This window comes from Gallinula chloropus (genome assembly GCF_964237585.1).
Source record: "Gallinula chloropus genome assembly, chromosome: 7".
NCBI lineage: Eukaryota > Metazoa > Chordata > Aves > Gruiformes > Rallidae > Gallinula > Gallinula chloropus.
The window spans coordinates 14,866,792-14,883,946 of NC_140092.1; the positions used below are offsets into that span (position 1 = coordinate 14,866,792).

At 41.2% G+C, this 17,155-nt stretch overlaps 1 protein-coding gene across 2 annotated transcripts; it reads left to right on the plus strand.

The window, feature by feature from the left end:
• Nucleotides 1-855: 855 nt before the first annotated feature.
• On the plus strand, nt 856-9,989 carry TMEM33 (transmembrane protein 33). 2 transcript variants are annotated; one of them, XM_084266693.1, is made up of 8 exons: nt 856-865; nt 962-1,026; nt 2,156-2,250; nt 2,663-2,850; nt 3,783-3,850; nt 4,788-4,921; nt 6,665-6,748; nt 8,028-9,989. In XM_084266693.1, exons 2-8 carry the CDS (start codon nt 970-972, stop codon nt 8,155-8,157), a joined length of 756 nt encoding a protein of 251 aa, XP_084122819.1. In that variant the 5' UTR covers nt 856-865; nt 962-969; the 3' UTR covers nt 8,158-9,989. The 2 variants fall into 2 exon arrangements, with proteins under 2 accessions (XP_084122819.1, XP_084122820.1); XM_084266694.1 differs by lacking the exon at nt 856-865 and having other exon boundaries at nt 884-1,026.
• The last annotated feature ends 7,166 nt before the right edge of the window (nt 9,990-17,155 follow it).

Here is a 17,155-nt window from a genome sequence, read left to right on the forward strand (position 1 = left end):
AGATCCTTTTTTAAAAAAAGGAAGTAATTAATTTAAAGGTTCAGATTAATGGGGGATTAACCCTTTCTAAGACCTTGCAAATGGCACATGCTACATATTGTGGACTGAATAGGAGACTTTTGCTTTGTACCGCCCAACTTAGACCTCCTGTTGACATTGCCGATAGTACCTGGACTTGATTAAAGCTCCTTAGCTTTGAGGCTTAATCATTACCTGCCATAGGTTTAAGAAACACTGCTGCATGTTCAGTACTGCTTCCTGGATTTGTGTTTGGGCATGTGCAGCTTTGAAAAGGAGGTTTTTGGAGCCTTTTTACATTGTAGTGAACCAACAGCACTGTAACACATGGACACAGCCTGAAGCAGCGAGACACATTACATGATTTTTGTGTGACATTAGCGTGGCAGCATCAGGGAACCAGAAAGCCCTCTGCCTGGGACATCAAGACTCTCATTCCCATTGCTGGTATTACATGACTCCAGAAAGCCTATCTGGCCCTCACTGAGGAAACACTCCCCAGGGTAGTGCCGAAGCGAGCGTTAACAGCGTTACTATCACAGCACAGAGGCCCTGCGCAGCACGCTGCGCCACAGAGGCTGGGCCTGCTTGGGGCTGCGAGGCCCCGAGGCGCCGCACTGCAAGGGTCTGCTGCGGAGGAAGGGGCCAGTCCCTGCCGGACGGGCTAGAGGCCTTAGCAGCCACACACCGCTTTCCGGCAAGGCCTCGTGACGTTGCCAGGTGCGGTCGAAAACGTCACGTCGCCCGGCCTACATTGCCCGGCAGGCTTCGCGGTCGGTTGGAAGTGACGTTTGGCTGTGGCCGGGTAGCGTGCGGTAGTGGTGTTTTGCCGTTCGTGGCGTTTGCGGTGGGTCGTGGGTGGGCCGCGGTGGCGGCTGTTGCTGCTCGGCTCTGGGAGGCTGCGGTCGCCCCTGCCGCAGCTGAGGCGCTTCTTTCCCCGCAGGTGCGGCCATGGCGGACTCCACGCAGAACGGGCCCATGCAAGGCGGCGCCGGCGGCGGAGCCGTGGTAAGGAGCGCGCTGCCGTGGCGGCGGCGTTGGTGGGGGCAGTAGGCCGCGGCGTCCGCCCGGCTCCGGGCTGGGGGTTTTTGGGCCGACCGCGGCGCTCCTCCGGTAGCGCTGGCGCCCCTGGTGCAGCTGGGGTGGGAGGGACCTGCTGGGGTCGCAGTATGGCCGGCTGGGCGCCCGGGCGCGGGGAGGGCGAGGCGGCTCTTTCACTTTCTGATTGAAAACGCGCTGTTGCTGCGCCGCCCTTGCACATGTCTCCATCAGAGCTAGTTCCCTGCCGCAGCAGCTCTGTGTGCGAGGAAGGAGTGATACTGAGGCCCTTGCGGATTAGGTTAACTTCTGGTCACATAAAAAGAGAGTAAGGAGGGAAAAGCAGCCGTTGAAGGCTGGCTCAATTTGGAAACTTGTTTCAGCCCTTTCAGGTGAGAGGAAGGTGACGCTTGCCTCTTCTCTTAGGCACCAAATAGCCAAAAGTGTGTTGGGCTTCACTAGACCCCTTTTGTATGGGGCTGTATCAGGGCTGAAGAGGGCTCTGGCTGAGGAGAGTGTAACAACAGGAGATGTGCTAGATTACTGTTAAAAGCTTTTTTCCCCCCCTCTTTTTTTCTGAGGCCAAGAATATGTAGGTCAAACCGATGCTGTTTTCCTAGTGATGTAGTTATGCTAACTTCACCTAACTCCTTGTAGCCTGCCCCCCGTAAGAATTGTGGAGGTTTAGCCTCAGATGTGTGCAGTGAATTCTAAAAGGAGCCTTGAAGCAATAGACACAAAAGTCAGGTCTAAAAACCTTGCAGGATGCATTTTTGAAGCTGGCTGTTTAGTGAGGGTGGCATGTATAGGAAAGCAATACCTCCACAGAAGGTTTTACCCCTGTATTTGGTTGTAATGTACAAAGGAGCCTTTTGATTCTGAGGGAAGCTTAGCTATTTTTGATCTGGTTAGTAACAGTGTATGAGTCAAGTATCACACAGAACAAAAACATGCTCTTTGCTTCAAGCTATAATTTGATTCTATTCAAGGTTGGAGAAGGACTTGCAATTTAATATAGAAGGGAAGAATGTTCATTGCATACCAACGTTAAGATACCAACTTCTGCGGGGGTTGGGTTTTTTCTTTTCTTCTAATGTAGCAATTTCTGATGGCTAACAAGTTGGATACAGCAATGTGGATTTCCCGCTTGTTCACAGTTTACTGCTCAGCTTTATTTGTCTTGCCTCTTCTAGGGTATGTATTGTAATATTGCAAAATACATAAAAAACAACTATGTTTATTTTTGTAGAGTTATTTTTCATGTAAGGGTAAATTTCTGTTATTCAGCTTACTTGCTTTCTGTCAGAACACTTCACAGACCTTTTAGATTGGCTTTAAACTTTTTACATGTGTTTAGAAATTGTGTTGAGTAGTGGCAAATGCCTGTTCTTATGTGTAGTTATGGAGTAATGTATTAAGTTATTTTACCTTTGTTGCCCTCAGTAAGCCAATGTTAGGAGTTTTTGAGTTATATTTTGGTAACAGTCCTTCTGTACGGTAACAGAAATACTTCAGTATTGTGCAATTGTGATGCAATTCTCAAGGGTGAAAGACTTCTGAGCAGGGGCTTGGTTCATATGGTAACATCTCCTCTGATGATTTGCAGGTTGCATGAAGCAGCAAGCTTTTATCAGCGTGCCTTGCTGGCAAATGCTCTTACTAGTGCCCTCCGACTACACCAAAGGCTACCGCACTTTCAGCTTAGCAGGGCGTTTCTGGCCCAGGCTTTGCTGGAGGACAGCTGCCACTACCTGTTGTACTCTCTTATCTTTGTGAATTCCTACCCTGTTACAAGTATCCTTTCATCTTGGCAATGATGTAAAATAGCTTAACAACTTCATTCTTTTCATCAGCTGTGCTGCGACTCAAAACCCTAGAATACGTTTGCTATTCATAGAACATAACTATGTAAAATAGGAGGGGCTTATGTTGATGGATCCATGCTCAGGTCAATCACCTCTGTAACTAGTGCGGTCTAGTCTTGTGACTACTCAGATTGTCTTTCCCTGTGACTTCAGTGGGTTTCGTGGCCAGCCTCAAGTGATACTTTGAGAAGTTGGTGACTTTGATTTATTGCCAGTACAATATTTATATACAGCTTCTCACTGTAACTAGGTAGGACATATGTAGGGAGACATTCAGTAGTAGCTTTTTTGGGTAAGATATTAAAAAGATAAAATCTGCAAAAAAGACTTACTGCTGTAGCTTGTCAGAGGCTACATGCAAGAAGTGACTTTTCTTTGTGCCACTCTCTATGTATGGTTAATGTTCTGCTTTTAAAATGTCTCGGGCAGAGGAATGTGTATATGCTTGCTCTATAAAATCTGAATGCCTGGCAACAAAGAAACATCTTGTGTAGCATCACTTAATGAAAGAATATTATGAATACATTTGATAGATTTTGAGGATAATCTCATGTGTGCCTCATGCAGAAAGAATGGCTTACATCAGAAATGCACTGGTGTGTAATGGTGTATGCTGTGTGTTTATGCAGGTATGCAAAAGTACATTTTGAAGTTAATAGAAATGCATAGTAAAGAGGTATAAGAAGCAAAAGGAAGAACTATAAATATAGTTGTTAGACACATAGATGTCTTAATCTAGTATAGGTCATTTCAGCCAACCTCTTGCAAAGAGCCATTAAGCTGTGACTTCTATGTTTGCATAACTTCATGGAGAAATGAAGCACTTCTGCAGCTTATAATTTTCCTTATCGCTTGCTTCAGTGAGTATTTTTCCAGTTCTGCTGTTCTCTTTGCTTCATGCTGCCACATATACAAAGAAGGTTCTTGATGTAAGTATGATACAATGAATGCTGTTGGTATTCTTGGGGTTTGTAAACAGGTTTGAATTGCAGCTATGACTTCCTTTAGCTGCTCTGGAGGAGTTAGAGTGAAATTTCAGTATGGAGTCGTAACACAGAGAATCTGAGAAGGTTTCTCTTGCTTTTTTTTGGTTTGTTTTTCTATTTCTGTTACGACTTTGTATGTTTGAGGTCACACTGTTTTTCTTCAAATGCTGTTCTTTGAAGGAAGTAAATGCTGTGTAATAGTTAAGGTGTCTTTTCAAGCTAAACAATGCCCTGTGAAATGTAGTGTTCTGTTTTGGTAGTAAAAAAACAAACTGCAGGTTGAGTTGCTAGCAAGCAAAATACTTGCCAGTTGGACCTGCTGATTGACCATAGAATGGTTTCAGTTGGAAAAGACCTACAAGATCGAGTCCAACCATCTATCCAGGCCTACCAGGTCCAACACTAGACCATGTCACCAAGTACATCATCTACTCTTATTTTAAACACCTCCAGGATGGTGACTCAACCACTTCCCTGGGCAGCCTGTTCCAATATCTAACAACCCTTTCAGTAAGGATGATAAACTGCCTTGTGCAGCTCAGTGTTACTCCACTCTTTGGTGTTCATAACTAGGCTATCTTGCTACCACAGATGCTTCATTCTAGTGAACAGAATAAGGCTGATGAGCATTTCTGTGCAGTTGAACCAAAAAGGGGTGGGTGAGGAAATTGCAACCTCATGCTTTTAATTGAACTCTATGTAATTATGGAATTCCAGACCTATGGTAGTTTTCTTTGGGATACTAATTTCAACCTTTGAAGAATCTAGTCTGAAAATGCTGAAATGAGTTGTAAACGATAACTGTTAGTATTATGATTTCTTTATGCTAGAGAAGATAGGTGTAACTTGTATGTATTTTTGTCAATCTCTTTTGTTAAAGGCACGAAGTTCAAATAGTCTACCCTTTCTGAGAAATCTTTTAGAGAAACTGAGTGCTAATCAACAGAATATTCTAAAGTTCATTGCTTGCAACGAAATATTCCTGATGCCAGCTACAGTTTTCATGCTTTTCAGGTAAGAGTTGTCATAAATTTTTAAAAGCTAGAAACTTCACAAGATTACTCTTTGCAGTTGAGTGTTCTGTGGGTTGCAGATCTCCATCTTTCTGGTTCTGGCTGACCAAGACTTGAATTTAGAATTAAGTTTGATTTGTAAAATTCTCAGGTTGGTGCATTGTGAAATGAAAAACCATTCCCCCTGATATAACTGAACAGCAAATGACCCTTTCTTTTCATAGGATGGGTGACATTGTGGGGTCAAATCAAAGTTTTTCAGGTCTGTAACTTGTCTTCTCCTACGTTCAGTAGGTTTTATTTTGATTGCTGCAGTAGAATATTAAAATTTTCAGCTTCATTGAAGTGAAATCTGATTTTTGATGTCTGGATTATAGAAATGTAAGTGGCATGAAATTTCATTGTTCTGAAAGCATGGAGGCAGGAGTAGGTTGTGTCCTCTTCTGTGTTACATCAGACCAATGACCCATGTCCTTTTTTTTTTTTTTAATTTTTTTTGGCTGCATTTATTGTGCCTGCTGTGCAGCCTGTGTGATTAATGCCAGGGATCTTCAGCGTATGCCTGTGGGAATCCTACCGAAGTCATAGCATAGTGACCTGCCAGTCACTGAAGTTTGGGTCATTGCCTTTTAATATTTGGAGGGGAATAACACCTCTTGTTCTATACAATTCATAGCACAGTAAGACCATTTGTCCTGACAGTGGAAGGGAGGCTTTATTTTCTTGGAAGTTGATAGGATGCATAATTTGTCTTCATCTTTCAACATGTTAGCCGAACACTTCAGTGCTTCAGTTCTGAAGAATTCCATTTTGGTTGGTATACAAACTGGCAGATATGCCCTGGATCCAGTATCAGAAACATTCAAGTACTTTAAACTTGTCTTCAGAGAACTTTTTCCTTTTTCTCTCATTATAGAGAATTTAGTATGTGAAGTATTGCTGCTTGATTAGTCATCTAGTACATACTGAAGCTGGGACTGGGAAAAAATGGGTTTATCTTACTTCTTCATGAGCTGTTTCCCAGATCTTAAAACACCTCTAACCTCCTCCCTAGCTCCATTCTAAGCAGACCTCACTCTAGTCATGATTTCACTCCCTTCTTCCCCCCCGATCGCAGCACAGGGTGGGGCAGGGACTGGGAGATGGGGGCTTCGGTCAGTCCCTTGCATGTTGGTTTCCTTCTCGGCGGGGGGCATTCATTCCACACACTCCCCATGCTGCACCGTGGGGTCTCACCCACAGGAGATAGTCCTCCATGAACTTCTCCAACGTGAATCCTTTCCCACAGGGCTTTATCACTTTATCACAGTGTCTCAGTCCAAGTCCTTCGTGGGGTTATAAGCCTCCCCCAGCAAACCTGTTCTGATGCGAAACTCTCTCTTGCTCCATATCTCTTGGGCCGTGACTTTGGCCTTGAATTGCTTGTTGTTTGTAGTTCAGGCTGGCAGAAAGCTGTAACTGCTGCTTCAAGAAACTGTCTCAGCAGCACAGCCTCACAAAACTGCAACAAAGGGATATAAAGTGTTGCTTGAAATTTTTAACTGCTTCATTGAGCAGTTTTATTCTATGAGTTTCACCTTTCCTAAACGTATGTCTGTGTAATCTCTTGTCAGATCTAGATTATCTGAACCAGTGTGACCCCAATCTAGTAGCTCTTTTTGTGCCCAAGTAGTTTGATTGCTTTTATTAGTCTCTCTTTTTTCCCCCCATTGGTATTAAGCTCTACTTCTTTCTTCTCTTTCAGTGGGCAAGGGAGTCTGCTCCAGCCATTCATTTACTACAGGTTTCTTACATTGCGGTACTCCTCTCGGCGAAATCCATACTGTCGGTAAGCACTACGCTGACTTCAGGAGTTGGTGTTTAACTGGGTAGTGTGTAGGCATTCAGAAATTTTTCATTTTAAAATGAGTACATAACTCATATTATGAAATCTGCCAATGGTAACTGTAGAATGTGGTATAAATCTGCAAACAGTAATTGCAGAGTGTGGTACATACCTGGATGCTGACAAAGAACAGTTGGTTCAAGATTATGTTTATTTCATGTAACCAAACTTTTCTGAAATGTACCACTATCCTTGAATGGGAGCTTTCAGAATGTACCTGTGTAATTAAAACTACACTTTGGGAGAAGACATTATTTTAATGTTCTGCAACCATTTACCAAAAAGATACCCTTATTTAAGATCTATATGTTAGCAGGCACTTTGTGTAATGTCAGAAAAAAAGCTGTACATGATCTTAAATATTACTTCCTTTAGTTAAATTAATGAGTCAGGTTATTTATAATTGAAATAAAGCCTTATTTATTTTGTTTGAAAGTTGGTTAAGGCAATACAATTGCTTGAAACTTAAAACTGTAAATATTTCTGTGATGATTTGCTCAGGTCAGTGCTTTTTCAGAACTTTTCTTATGACAAGCATTGCATAGCACAAGATTTTCATGAAAATACTTTCCAGTCTGATGGCTGCTCGATTAGAAAATAGCTTACTAAAGTACCAAAGAAATGGCTTTTGTGCAAAGACAGCTCTGAGAACAATCAACTTAATCACCTCCTATTCCCTATTATTGTAAGAAATAATTGTTTCATCTTAGTACATTTTTTTAAAACAAAAAAAAAAGAAATCTATGAAGGTGATGAAGTTGTGTAATAATAAAACTAACTTTCAGTAGAACTAGTTTATCCAAGATGTTCTGCTGGCATTTATGTAGTTTTAAGGGAAACTTATGTCTGTCTTGTAATAGGGGTTTCTAGGGTGCAGGATTCTTGGGAGATGCAATGCAGACCCACAATGACTTCCTGACTCCTTAACAATACTTCAAAATATTACTTTTCTTAGCATGCTTTCCCCCCCCCCCCCCCCCCCCCCCAAAGGTGGGATTTTTCTCCTGTGTTTCTCTGTCCTCAGTTGTAAGTTGCTGGACTAAAGTTAATTGAAATGTTAGTGTTTAAAGGACAGAAGTCTGAAACTCTTGCTAGATACAGCAACACTGAGTTGATCTAATTAGAGTGTGTGTGGGGGTGTTGAGAACTGAATATGGATTTAGATTATACTTCTGATAAATGCTATAGGATTTTAAAACTCTTTGTATTTGATTTTTTTCAGGACTCTATTCACTGAGCTGAGGATTGTTGTTGAACATTTAATAATGAAGCCCTCATGCCCTGTCTTTGTAAGAAGGCTATGCCTCAGCAGCATTTCCTTTATAAGCAGATTGGCACCAACTGTTGCATAGCCAGATTTCAGGCACTTGTGTTTCGTGAACATTATGAGCAGCTGGCACTTCTGCTAATGATTATAAATTCCTGGTTTTACACTGATCTCACTCCAGGCTGTATAAAAATGTGTATATGCTTTTCTTGGAGATAATATGAAATATAGCATATCAAAAGCAAGTAATGGAAACTTAAAATTACTGTGCTCTCTTTCTAATCGGCGGGACAAAAATAGCAGCATCCTGTTTAAAACCTACTCAGTCATACAGAATTGTTTGGTTGTTTTTTTTAAATCAAAGATTGTTTGAGGTTGATTAAAACTAAGAAGTCTCTGCTCAGTAGATTTATGTTAGTTGGAACTATAGCTACTGTAGGATGGCTCCCATGGATAGCAGTTGGTACACATACCTAAGCAGTACACTTTGGACAGTATTCTTCTGCTTACTAAATGTTTCTGTAGAACCATTTTACCTAAATTACTATATGCAATGTAAAAATATGGCCCAATTTGAATTCAACAAAAGGGATTAAAATCTATCAAGTTGACATGGTTAATACCTTTTCGGAAGGAGAAGCTGTTCGTACTAATGTTACTTAAAAAGAGCTCTTCCAAGTTTCTACCTTGTGACATTAGTCTTACATTATGTTATTGGAAGAAATATCAAGAAAATTCTCTGCAGTTACCTTGTCATAACAAGATGTTTTAACAAGCCGAATTGCTGACCTGTAGGCTTTTCAGACAAAGATGCAATGCTTAAACTTTTAACCATCTCTTAAGTGAACTAATCAATGTAAACGAAGTAACTTTTGCAGAATCACTGCAGATTTGTTCTTGTGTCTACACAAATGTAAGACTGTAGTAATTCAGTCATGTCAGCTTTTTAGAAAATTAATCTGTAGCTAGCTCTATATAAATTGTTCTTCCAGTTTCTGAGACTCTCATTGTGATGGGAAATTTGCATAAAGGATTGCACCTGTTCAGGCAGTTTCTGAAACAAATGGCTGTAGGATTTTTTTGGCATGAATCCATCTGATGACTGATGTAGAGCCAGTGTCATGACTACAGCAGTGAATATTAAATTGAGTGCTGATTATGCATTCACCCGGCAGCTGAAAGGTAGGTCGTGGAGAAAGACTATTATCTGCCTGAACACAACTTCTTTCTGTAAATTCAAGGCAAAGTATTTGCCTGTACTTCTGTAGTTAGTGTTACTATTCTAATGGCATAAAGTTAAATGGATTTCATTGGCCTTTTGCAAACTTCTGTAGCACTGTACTTAAATATTCTTCCTTGGTCAGAGAAACCTTATGCGAAACACTCTAGTCTTGAAGGAAATATTTTCCCGAAACTATTGAGTTATCTTGTTTGTGATGTAGATATCATTCAGACTTTCCAGTTGCATTAGTTTGTTAGGTCAGAGCCATGTGTTTATAAACTTCATTTTTTGCTCAACCTCTTGGCACTGATGAACCAGTTGGCAATTTCATATAATACTCTTTGACTACTTGTCTTGCTCTCTGAACATGATTAGCTATTTATAGAACACTTGCACACTGCAGAAGCAACTGCATGCAGTAATGCTCTACAGCTGCTAAAGACTTGCAATGAGATTCACTATATGTATATCCTGTAATTTGAGGATTTTATAAAAAACTAGAATTTCTACTGCAATAAAAGGAGTGTTAAATGTAATCTGCTAGGCTCTTCAAACTTATTTCTTTTCTAACAGAACACTGATGCTTGAACCTGGAAGTTGAGCAGAATGCTGTCCTGTGTGTATGTGTGCATGTTCCTATATTCCCACTGCTGCTTCTGAATTGTGTGTTTCTAAATTAAAGGGAATTTTTGTCTTGTAAATTGCAAAAAATTATGACCCTTTCCTTCAAAACTTATTCTTGGGTTAAGTACTGCAACGACAGTATCGAATTGGAGCAGAAATCTACATGTGCTTATCCCCTTTTCAATTCTCAGCACTGTTCTGTGCCCTCTTTCATGTAACATGGTATATTTTTCAAGTGATGACAGCAGACTGTTCAAGTCTTTGCACCACTGTGATTTGAAAATTAATTGGGTCACCTAAGTTGATCTCCTGTACTGGGAATGGAAGGCAAATAATTACTTCCATAATTAGTGTAAGCGAAATAACATGTTACTTCTGAGAAAATGTCTGTTGTCTAAAACTGCTGTTATGGGTGCAGTCTATGGTTCCTTTAATTGTATGCTGTTACTAAGTTAGAGAGGAGCCTAAATTGGATCTCATGTATTAGACCTGTAACAAACATGCGAAGTCTTGAGATCCAGCTCTGTAAATGGATGAGGAAGATGAAAGGAAGTGAATGAGATTTCCAGAAGTAGAGGGTGGAAATACAGTGCCATGAAGTAGAGCTTATGTATTCGAATACCAGACTTCTTGTCAACTCTTTCTGTGAAGTCTTAAAAAATGTATCAAGAGGAAGAATATCTTATATATATGGGATTTGATTTGGGTAGTGCTACAATCTTAGCTATGCAAAGAGTTGCTTGACAAATGAGGCCTGCATTTTATTTGTCACCTGGTGAAACTTACCCCTCTGATGTGCCAAGAAAACATGCAACAATTGGGTAAGAATAACTTCCATGCAAAATAAATTGGGCAACTGACCTGCACTCTGCATCAACTTTTTTTATTATAGCTTTTAGGCTGCTAAAGTGGTAACACCAACTTTCCTCAATGGTGGCAAGAGCATTCTGTCCTTGTGCCTGCTTCCTTACTACAGTTTATGGCTGCTTTTATACTAACAATTCAGTTAAACACATGAAATGCTGGTTGTGCCCTAATAGCTTCAGAGTTTTTTGGTGAAGAGAACTGTGTGTTCATGTTGCAGTGCTGTCAACAGTTAGCTGTGATGCTGTAACAGAATCTGTGGTGGTAGAGAAATTTCTGCAACTCACCCTAAAAATACCCAAATGTGAAGCAGAAGAGTTTCTGTCCTACACAGAGGACCAATCTGCCTAATGTAACTGTTTCCAGTGGTGTAAATAATACGGGTTGCTGTTTTTATCTCAGCTTTAAGTTCCTGCTGTTGCATACATTCAGATCTGCCCCCTCCTCTGCACAAGCTTGCTGTAGAGGTGACACTCCAGCATAAGACTTGTCTGTTCTCACCTGTAGATAAATAAAGCATCAGGACCCAGTCAGTTTGTTGGAGTATCTAATGCCAGTTGGGATTTCTTACACACAGAGTAACTCGCTAATGCATCCATCCTTTCCTTTATTGTCTTATTTAATTGTATACTTTCATTGCCACTTTTGTGCTGTCAGTTTTCATGTTTTGCTCCCTTCTTTGTGTGTTCAAGGGGCGCAATATCTCTTAAATATTAAGTTACACATTTTAAGGATTTTTTTTAATATATTCATGAGCCACTATTTGTTCCAACCGTTTCTGAGCTGCAAACTATGTTTGTGATTGATTGTACTGTCCAGGCAAATAAAGTAGCTGCTTATTTTGTACAGTCTGTGTTGGACCTTTTTATTGTTGGGCACATGTGTTGCAACACTTGCTGTACAGATTCCTTGTTAATTAAGGAAGTACAGTTCTGACCCAGTTCACAGACAAGGATCTTGAGACATGGAAGGAAAGAACAGTCATCTGAAGCAATGTAAGAGCTCTGTCAGAGCAGGGAATAGGTAAAAAAAGTTGGATAGGCATCCAGGGGGAATTGATAGGTGTGGGTTTTTTTGTTCCTATGCTGCATATGACTTCTTGGTCCTGTTTTCAAAATGATACTAACTGCTGCTTAAACAGTTTCAAAATGAACTGTACCTTATGGTGCTCAGATTAAGGGTAGACCTTTGAGCTAGAACAGCATGTTCTTTTAAAGCGGTACCAAAAATTGATTCCTACTTCAGAGAGCTAGAGATGGTCCCTGGTATCTTAATCTTTCTGGTGAGGAAAAGTAACAGTAAGTTTGCAAGCACTTACATGCAGAATGTTAATAGGGTATGCTGATCTGTTGTAATTATGTATGTAATTTTTAATTGCTACAGTGCAAGTATTTGCAGTTAAGCTATATATACTGAAATTGGTTAGTGTATCTTTGTATTGTAACTTAATGTGCTATAGTTTCCTTAAAATCACAGGAAGAGTTGGGCTGTTTTAAATTGTCTTTTAAGGATAGAACCTTAAGCAGTCCTTTATTCCAAAGATGCATTATTAGTATGGATAATGTAATTGAATTTAATCTGAATGTGGATTCAGAAATATCTTTTTTATAAAATGTCAGCATTACTTATTAACTCTTCTGCAAAAGCTAGAGCTCTGTGATAATAGCAGATACTGTGCAGGTGAGGGAGTTTCATTGCTTAGTTCTGTGCCATCCAGATGGTACAAACTTCTAAAATGAATTGAAAAATTCATCTTTTACTTGTATTCAAGGACTGAGGCACAAAATGCTAATGTAAGGGCTCAGAGGGGAAATATAGTTCTCCTGCATATTTGAGAAAATGTGAAGCCCTTTCAAGAAAATCTAATAAACATAATAATCACAGGCTGCTGACACTAAGGAAAAAGCACCTCATTCGCTCTTTCTTTTATGCAGTGATTTACTGGTCCCTACTGATTTTCAAATTGGATCACTGCAGTAAATTATCCATGCCAGTACCTGTGAAAGAAAGCACTGGGATCCATATTTGTTTAGTGCTGTGCTTAAATCAGCAGGAATGATAAATTTGATGGTATGAAATTGGAAGTATCAAGGGCTTTTCTCAGTGAATGAGCAAGTATCTCCATTTGTAATTTATTGCGACCCTTTTTCGCTGTATGTGCTTTGTATGTCAAATATGTATTTTGAAACAAATTAAATTGTTTTCTGTATTGATACAGCTATGGTTTTGTTGATGTTCCTGAAATCAAATTGTATAGGGTTTTTTGGTCTGGATTTAAAATATTACCAATGTTGTCTTGCAAAACAGCACTTAGAGTTTGAATTACTGACCAACAGCTTCTTGTGTTAAATGTTGTAGCTGCATGTTGGGTGTTGTGGGCTTTTTGTGGGAATTTTTTGGTGTGTTTAGTGTAGGGTGTGGCAAGCTACTGTACTTTCTTTTTTTCCCCTGGTGAAAAAGGAAGGTTGTGCTGTATATCAAAACAAAAAGCTGATGTCTGTCATTGGAGCTGTTCTGCTTTACGTGTGGCATAGGTAACACCAAATTATGTGAAAAATAATTTACCTCTGTGCTGTATTTTCAGTGCAGGTATCAACAGAGGTGACTATACACCTGTGTTTTTGCAGGAGTCCTGTCTTTTTCATCTTAGGTTACTTTGTGATTATGATTATATCCCACTCCATAAATAACAGCTGCTGCTGAACTGCAAATGATTTGTAGCTAGAACTTGATTACTTGGAATTTATAGCAGTCTGATAATTTGTTTTGCAACTAGAAAGCAAAATGGTAAGCCAGTGTTGTTAATAGTTACCCTCTTCTTCTGGATTAGGCTTAGTTCATTTGTTGAATGTTAAATAGCGGACTTCTGTTCATCCCCAGTGCTGACTAGATGGGCTTTATTCTACCACAGTAGGTTGCCACCATTCAGCTCTGTTTTTTTGTAGAAGCAGTAGCATAGATTGTATTCTAAGGAACCATGAAAGACTTGGTTATTAAAAGAAGGCAATGGTTAATGTGAGTTCATTTCCCTTTATCCATGTTTCCCTGTGCCTGACCATGATACCTTGCTTTGTGAGGCGAGTGGCGTGTTGCAGTGGCCCGGATTCCTGCCTGGAGTGGGGAACCTGGCTTCCCTGAGAACAAGTGCAGATCACAGTGGTTTTGTTTGCTGTGTGTGTTCCTATGGATGTTCTTGTGCACCTTGGCCAATGTGAAGAGTAAGGTTACATTGGATGAAGGTGGTGAATCAGTTGGTTCAGAGATTTCACAAGAAAACTAAGCTGAAAATCAGAAATTCTAAAGGTGCAGGGCTAGATTGTCTGCAAGGGTTAAAGTAATGTGAACTATAGTTTTCAGAAAGGTAGAAATTAATAGAAGGAAGAATGGGGAGAAAAATAACGAGAATGCAGAAGAGTTCAGCTCTGTGATAAAAAGAGGTTTGGGTGCTATGTTGCTTCTATAAGCCCTGATTCACCATTCATGGTTTTACAGCATCAGTATCCTCTGGATAGTGCTTAAGCTTTCTAGCTGTAAATTATTTCTAATTTAGTCTCTACTAAAATACAATTGGAATAGCACATTCAGAGGCTGACATGTTGTAAGAGAGCTGACAGGCTGCTCTTGGTTTACTCAAAATGGAAAACGGCTGCAGTGGGAACTATGTGTTCCTGTCTATTTAATGTTTGAGGCTCCTGTAGTGGAAACCCAGAGAAATAAACACAAACTATAGTCAGGGCTTCTCTCTTTCCATATTGCTTTGCTACATTTTCATATTGGCAGTCTAGGGGAAAGTGTATGTGCAACCACATGGGGTTTTGTCCTGATGTATGTTTTGCTTCTGTGTGCAAAGATCATAGAATATGATGTGTAACTTAAAATACTTTTACTTACAAGGTAATATGCTTTATACAACAAGGCTCTAGAGTTTTTGCAGAAGGATACCTGAGGAAATGACCCTTATGGTGTAGTCAGCCTCCCATTTCTAATGAGAAATGCTGTATCAAGATCTTCATGCAATAGATGTATGAGCAATCTCTGTCCCGTAGCAAGAGGGTTCAGATGGCACAGAAACCCCCATACAAGCATACCATATATATATGTATATATTGCTCTTTAATCAGGTCAGAGTTTAGCAGCTTGAATGTGAATAAGGCTTTTTTTTCTGTCTTGATTTCATGAAATGTGGGCTTGAAATAGCTATTGAAGAGCCATTATTTACAAATAAAACTTAGGATGCAATTCCAACTATACTGAATTAAAATGTTGCCAGTCAATGAGAAACAAGGTCTTCTCTATGATTCTCTATAGTATTCTTTGCCATAGACAAAAAGTTGCTTAACATAGTTTGGATGTGCTGAAGTATGTAAACAGGGGGTTTCTCTTTTCATTGCTAGTGAGTGATAACTAATGGTTGTGATGCTCATAAATAAGGGTTTAAGGTTTTTGTCTTTAGGATGCTGCGGGTACACACCAAGAGGCACAGTCATTCACCATCAGTTGCTGTGTGCACTTGGCTGCTATCCCGTGCTGAACAAGCTTTACTTGATGTCCTTTTGCTTGTTCTTTGTGTCCTTTGTCAGGTTTCAGTGTTTAGCAATAGAAAGGTTCAGGCTGACCCATTGATGGTCTAAATCCTGGTTGACCACAACGCTGGTAGTATCTGTTAACTTGACAGTGTTATTCCAGTTTTATTATTTTCCTTCCTGTTTCATATTTGCAGCAACAAAACCAGACAAGGCAAATTCAGTTACTCAGCTGGACAAAAGAACATGAAATAATTCAGTAATTACATTTGGGTTTGGATAGGAAATGATAAACCTGAAGAAAAATATTTTTACAAGTAATTCAAGAGTTACCATCTCTTCTAGAGTATAGTAGATACTCTTCAGCAATTACGAATGTTTCCAGAATTTATATTATTTCAAATATTGTTTTGCAGGTAAAAGAAAGTAAACGGTTAGCCTTACTTTTCCTCTACTTTTACTGTTAGGCTCTTGCCAAAATTAGAAGCAGACAGCAAACCCTACATCAGCTGTGTGTTAGACCCCAACTAACATTGTTGAACTGACTCTACCTTTGCTACTTTACAACTTGCAGCAAATTTAGTCCTTAACTCCATTGCTATACATCTGTTACTTAATGATACAGCATCTGTTTCGACAGACTCCTGATTCACTGGGTAGGGCTACGATTGGACTATTGGGAAGATGGGTGTTAATTATTTTATGCAAGTATTTCACTTCAATCTGTCTCCATCGGGCTTCTATGAAAACTTGTACTGGCAATGCTAATGATTAGCTGGCTGGTAAAGAAGTTAGGTGCCAGCAGACCTTGTTCAAAATCTAATTGGGTATGTTAAAGACAGGCACCGTAATAATTCTCCTCAGCGATCACATGCTTTGTGGATTATCAGGTACATTCATTATCCCAAGTCCCTGCCAAGCGAACTTCTGGTGAGCTCCCATATTCCTCACAGCGTGCAAACGAAGCCAAGGAACCCAGAGGCAGTTTGTCAGGGTCACAGAAGCTACTACCAAAAATATTCTTGAAAAAATTAAAATTGCCAAAAAGCCTTCTTTTTAACAGAGAGAGTGTAAACTGCTGCCAGGCGGCCTGATTCCATGCACGGCCCTGAGCCAAACTGTAGGTGAGAGAGGCAGGAGGTGCCGCAGCAGGGCTGAGATGGGGACACACACCCCCGCAGCAGGGTGCTCCCCGGGCACCCCAGCACCGGAGACAGAAACAAACGGGCTTTTTGCTGGGTTTTGGTTTTTCAGCACTGGGTCAGGGAACTTCTTCTAGGGGAGACCTAAGGGTAGGGAAGAGTATTCCCCCATAAAAACCTCGCAGAGCTTCAGCGCGCCTGTTTTAATACTGTCTCCTACCGTGGCTTTACCTGTGCTAAGGCACCTGGTCCCCGTGCGTTACGCACACGCGTAACCCGCGCCCTCTTCTGCGAGCAGCAGCTGAACAGATCCTGAGCGGGAGGCGCTCCCGCCGTGTACTGCGGGCGAGCTCCTTTCAAGCGCCGGACCGGCGTGCGGCCGCCCCGTCCTTCCGGGGGCCAGACGCTGCTTCCTACCAACTGCGCTTAGACCGCCGCGGGCGCGGAACTGAGGCGCGCCCGGGTGAGGCGAGGAGACGCCGCGGCACTCGCCAGCGGCCGCTCCGCGCAGGCGCAGCGGGCGGGGCGGGTGAGTCAGCGGCGGACCCGAGGTCCCTTCGCACATCCGGGTGCCGCGGCACCGCCCACCACCGGCCTCCCGGTTACGGCCGCCGCCCGGGGCCAGCGGGGGCCGCGCCGGGCGTCTCCGATGCGTATCGCCGTCCGCTCTCCGGCCGCTGGCGTGCGGTGGGGAGCTCTCGGGCTCCG

What these genes read in the sequence shown, in the direction of transcription:
- TMEM33 (XM_084266693.1), top strand. Translation starts at nt 970, where the DNA reads ATGGCGGACTCCACGCAGAACGGGCCCATGCAAGGCGGCGCCGGCGGC. An exon ending in GCGCCGGCGGCGGAGCCGTG is followed by an intron (nt 1,027 to 2,155) that starts GTAAGGAGCGCG and finishes CTTCTAATGTAG; the next exon opens with CAATTTCTGATGGCTAACAA. An exon ending in TTTGTCTTGCCTCTTCTAGG is followed by an intron (nt 2,251 to 2,662) that starts GTATGTATTGTA and finishes GATGATTTGCAG; the next exon opens with GTTGCATGAAGCAGCAAGCT.